Source organism: Montipora foliosa, chromosome 2, assembly GCF_036669935.1.
Source record: "Montipora foliosa isolate CH-2021 chromosome 2, ASM3666993v2, whole genome shotgun sequence".
NCBI classification, from domain to species: domain Eukaryota; kingdom Metazoa; phylum Cnidaria; class Anthozoa; order Scleractinia; family Acroporidae; genus Montipora; species Montipora foliosa.
Window position 1 is genome coordinate 50817022 of NC_090870.1, and position 5246 is coordinate 50822267.

The 5246-nt window shown below is 36.9% G+C and overlaps 1 protein-coding gene across 3 annotated transcripts in view; it reads left to right on the forward strand.

Annotated features, from left to right (window-relative positions):
- The window catches only part of LOC137993476 (1-acyl-sn-glycerol-3-phosphate acyltransferase alpha-like), a 10235-nt gene extending 8405 nt beyond the window's left edge, over positions 1 to 1830 (forward strand). For all 3 annotated transcript variants that reach the window (XM_068839354.1, XM_068839355.1, XM_068839356.1), the window contains one exon: positions 273 to 1830. In XM_068839354.1, the coding sequence (XP_068695455.1) occupies positions 273 to 433 (161 nt within the window). In that variant the 3' untranslated portion in view covers positions 434 to 1830. The remainder of the gene's footprint in view (positions 1 to 272) is intronic.
- Positions 1831 to 5246: the final 3416 nt, after the last annotated feature.

The following is a 5246-nucleotide window of genomic DNA, read 5'->3' on the forward strand; positions in this document are numbered from 1 at the left end:
ATACAACCTTCTACCTAGTATTTTAACGTTGCGATTCAGAAATTGTGAAAAATTCAATTTTGGAAGAAGTTATTTGCTATCGGATTCTCATACAAACACTGTAATTTCTGACCGCTTTGCCTACCCGTCAAGATGGCGTCGAAAACCGTGATAAGGCCTATATCCCTAGCTTGGTTTTCATCATCAGCAGCAGGAAATGAACAACACACGACAATTCACTAGTGGATAACACATTGTCCGATCAATAACTAATATCATCTTTATTGTTGTAGGGATCATAAGGGGAAAGGTATTGTCTCCCATATCAACTGAGGGCTTAGCAATAAATGATATTTCTGAACTAACAGAAAGGGTCCGGGAAAAGATGCTCAAAGTCTTCCATGAAAGTGACTATTTAAATGGGACGTCAGCAGAAGACAAAAAGACTAACTAATTTCTGCAGTCAGAGTAGGTGTGCTTTCTTGTTTCTTCACATCTCCATCCAGTTGTTAGATTAAAAAAGGGAAAATCAATCATACTCCGGCCTTGGTTGTTCAAAAGGTGGATAATACTAATCACCCTTCAAACAAGTGGGGCTGGTGATTGAACAGTTGTGCATACATTGATTGGTTTAAAATTGTCTTGAGTTTTACTCTAATTTTCTAGTGAAAAGTAATTAATACTGTGACAGAGTAATTTGGCAGCTGTGCGATTCTTGAAGAAGAATAAAGTGAAATTGAAGAAAATACAGATTCCCTGATAATCACATGAGTAATATTTTTACACATCAATGCAACCATCATCCCCCTTTCGCTCAGTGGATGTGAATGAATTTTCTTAGGTTATTAACTCAGCCTTTGATGAATGACAATAAATACAATGTTGTTGACAGTAAAATCCATATGGAAGAATTTCACAGATAATTTTTTCCAAATATTCAGATTAGTTAACAATATTATATTTTCTGAAGGCGGGGTGAATAATTATTGTTTTAGTATAATTATTGAGGTGATAATTTATTTGAAAAAATTAACATGCATTTTCTTTGTCTGTCACCTCACAAGCAACCAGTCAGTGCAGAGAATCACCTATGTAATTATACTAAATTATTATTAATAAGGTTAAATTAACTTATTTTCTTTAGACTAACATGTTTTTACATTTTATAAGGGGAAAAGTGATTGACAAAGTCATATTTTTTAAAATCTCTTATTTGTTGCACCATTTGCAAGTGGAGTTGCTCTGTTTTTATATTTATTTTGTGTAAATTAAGACCAGATTTTATTTTTAGCAATACTTGTCTAGGCTGTTCCCTTTTTTCTCTATCTACCGTCAAATGCATTTCCTAATTTTGGGTTGGTTGGTCTGAGTAAAAAGAAAAACAAGCAAAAACAAAATCAGAAGCAGTATGAAATGCAGCCTGAAGCTGCAAATAGAGTCGAGTGTTGGGAGCAGAAAAGAGTCGAGAGTTAAGCCTGGTTCATGCGTACAACGCAAATGCAAACACATATTAATGCAAGTGCATTTCCATTTCACATGTCTGACCCATTGAAAAGCAAACACAAACACAAGGCAAAAAAAAAGGTTCATTCTCGTCCTCCATCTTGGAAAGAGGACTTGAACTGCACCTGCATGTCTTACTTCCCTTGCATTTGCATTGAATGTGAGAACTTTGTTTGCGTTTGCATTTGCATCGTACTTGTGAACCAGGCTTCAGTGTTTAAATATTTTCCATGGACATAAAGCTCAATAGCTCCTTCTTTGTTCAATTTGGGGTTGAAGTTGAAATTGAAAATCTGTTCAGCCAAAATCAATGTTTGAACTTTAGATTTAAAAGTTCAAAAAATGTTTTACTAAATCATTATCTTCCTTATATCTTATCTTCTCTGTTATCTCCTTTTTTGAAAACTCAAAAATGTGGATTGGTTGGAGGACGATTAAGTGAGGAGAAAAAGGGAATTGCCTCACTTTAGTGTGCCCTTGTATTATTTTATTCAACTTGACAACATTTTGGTTGGTGGAGATTTTAGGTTTTCAATTGGATTTTCGTACAATCCAAGGAGTAGAATGGTTCTTGTTGCCTGGATATAATTCTTTGGGTGAATACGAAAGTCATCTGTGAATAGGAAGAGTAAGCAAGAACGTTTCAGCTGAAAGTCTCTTTGCTCAACTGCTTTTGACTTTTTCTCTTCTTGTAAATATCTCTACTAGGTTAAAACATGATTAAGTGGTGTTTTGACCGATGCAATCTTATTTTCTTCTGGTGAAGTCTATCATTGACTCTTACCACATTCTTAGGGATGTTATTGTTCTATAATAATTATTGGATGTAGACAACTTTCATAAATGGCAGTCTTTATTAATGTTTTCGTCCATATTAATTTGATCTACTCATCCAGACTCATCCCATCTTAGAACATAATAATAATATAGATTATTAATATTCTTTTCTCATTGTCAAAATATTCTTTTGCTCACCAAAGGAAATAAAGGCACACTAAGCATTAAGGGAAAAAAAATTTGAATTTGGCTGCCATTATGAAAGAGTCTGTGGTTTCACAACAAACATCTTGATCAAATGATTTTATGTAAAAAGTTTATTCAGTACAAGATGATTTCATGCTGTGTATTGTAAATAAAGAGAGAGAAGTATTTTTACTCTTATCTAGAGGATTTGCCAGCTGTGTGAGATAAGTACCAGATACTTTCTGCCAGGAATAATGTTAATGTTTGAAGGAGGTGACATTAAAAGCACATGAATAATGCAATGTTTTCTGCTTATTTTTCCTCAATTAAAACGTTATGGTGACGAAAACGGGTATTGTCATAATTGGGAAAGACTTTTTTAAACATTGGAACATTAATTTGCCTCATTCTAATTTTCCCCTTACGAATCACCCATCCTCCAGCCCGAATGTATGTGATATACACAATTGCTAATTTGCTCTCAATTGACTGTTATCGTTAATTTAGGAGACTAAAAGCTTGATATGGATTATGGCAAATAGTCATGTTTGTTTGAAAAGAAAGCCCAAGTGTATGGACATAGGACTCGAACCTGGAAATGTTGATTAATAACCACTTGACCACCACACAATATAGATATATTTTAAACACTATTAGTTTGATAATGCTGTACTGTATTGTCACTCGGCAAGAAACAAAATGAAACTTTGCAAAAGGTCGGTTACTAAACTTCACGTCAAAGCTAAACATTTTGAAATCAAAGCTTACGCCTATTTAATCTAGCTTAGGCGGTTTCTTGATCTTCAGTGGTGACATTGGTGGTGAAGCGGTTGCTATAGAGTTGAAACTCCGGGTTCAAATCCTATCCACGGGTGTAATTTTTATCTTCTAGCTTATTTTTCTGCTACCGCAAGTCCTGGGACACAGTGTCTTAAATGAACGATAATAGTCACTTCAGAGCAAATTAGCAATTGTGTGTATCAAAGGAGGACATGTTGTTTTCGACATGAATACGTGAAACATTCCCAGACCTCACGGTTTCAAAAAACTATTTCTGCATGACCATTTCGTTTGAGCTATGCGCTGTGCGTGTACCACGCTCTATAAGTTATTTGTCAAGCTAAATAGAAAGAATTATGTTTTGACTTTACGTGAAGACGTAAGCTACTCTCTTAATTTAGTCGTTACTGTTTTGAAGTAAACAGAGAATGTCAGCACCGGCACGAGTTCCAGTCTGCACAAAATACTATTACGGGATGATATTCACATTTCGGCGCCAGTTTTGAATGACTTCACTTTTTCTAGTGAAAGTCCTTTACAGTAAACGGCGAAAACCAAACGCAATTTTCTTTTGACAAACTCGTACTCTCCGCTACGACTTTTCGATGTAAAGTCGTCGCAGACCAAATTTCCTGGACGAGTTGAACACACCTGGTTGCGCAGTACGGATGCGCAGTAATCAAAATCCCTCGAAGTCACACTCGTTGTCCATGCTAACATTCTCTGATGTAAGTGAAGTGCCGGTTACAGACGAAAGGCGAAGTGATCTTCGCACTCAAGTTGACAATTTAAGCAATTATCTTTCATAGAGCGGTTTTCAAATGAGTGTCGTAAAACCAAAACCATAGTAATTACTTTCACCAATCAAAAAGGACGGAGACAATCCAGTAAACCAATCAAAACTCGAAGTAATTACACGTAGCCGACACAAAAGGCGGGAAAATGTGCACGCGCGAGCCACAATTGGTTTTGGTTTCACTTCTGATTGGTTGAAAAAGTGGCGCGAAAATTTTGAACGAATCACTGAGTGAAGTAGATGCAAAACCAAAGTAATTCGCTAATTACTTTCGACACTCAATTGAAAACCGCTCTAGACTGGCTCCTGAAAAACTCAGATAGCTTCAACGGGATTCGGTCCCATGACCTCTGCGATGTCGATGTAATGCTCAGCAAGTCAATTTGTTGGGATCATAATTGTTGCTTTTTTTTTTTTCACATGGTACCATAACAGCTGTTCGGTGATACAGTATTCTCGGGCCAATCTTTTTGAATGGCGTAATTTCTTGAAACTGGCTTGGGCCACCTTTAATTGTTCCACCAACTCGTCGGTGAGGTTTCAGGGGCACCCAACGAGAATATAGTTCAAAACCATGTAAACGGTAGATATAGGCATATTTTTTTCCCCTGAAAATTTTTCATCTGTTCGGATTTCCTAGCTGAAAGTCTAGTGATCCGAAAATTATAGGGATTAAAAACTTGCCTTTTCGAAATTTTCACCCAGAAAAAAAGGCTCCCGAAAATTCTAGGTAACCCTTTTAGGGTAAAAATCCGTTAAAAATGGGCAATTATGCCATTTTTTAGTTGTTCGAAAATCCTAGGACAGGCGGGCAAGCAAGAAATTTTACAACAAATGTTCCGAAAATTCTAGATCTCAAATCGTCTTCCGAACAGATATTTTCCGAAAATTGACGTTGGGTGCCCCTGAGGTTTCAAAGTCCTCCAGATTAAACTAAGACTCTCACTTTCACTGCACCAGTTTTTCCTTGAGCCAAGCCCGGAGCTCGAGTTAAGTGCCACTCTTGTGGACTCTCTCGTGCGATTTCTAATGCCACCGCGGCTATACGATGCAGGCTACAGTGAGGTCTCCAATTGTTCCGAAGCCAAGTTAACGTTTAAATTTACTGAGAAGAGGGGGTTGGAGAAATACCTCTTTTTCGCCGTCTTTTTCTCGGCAAAGCGGAACATCAAGCCCTATAAAGGCTTTTTGGTGGTTAGTCCCTTCTCTGACTTCAGGAGTACCA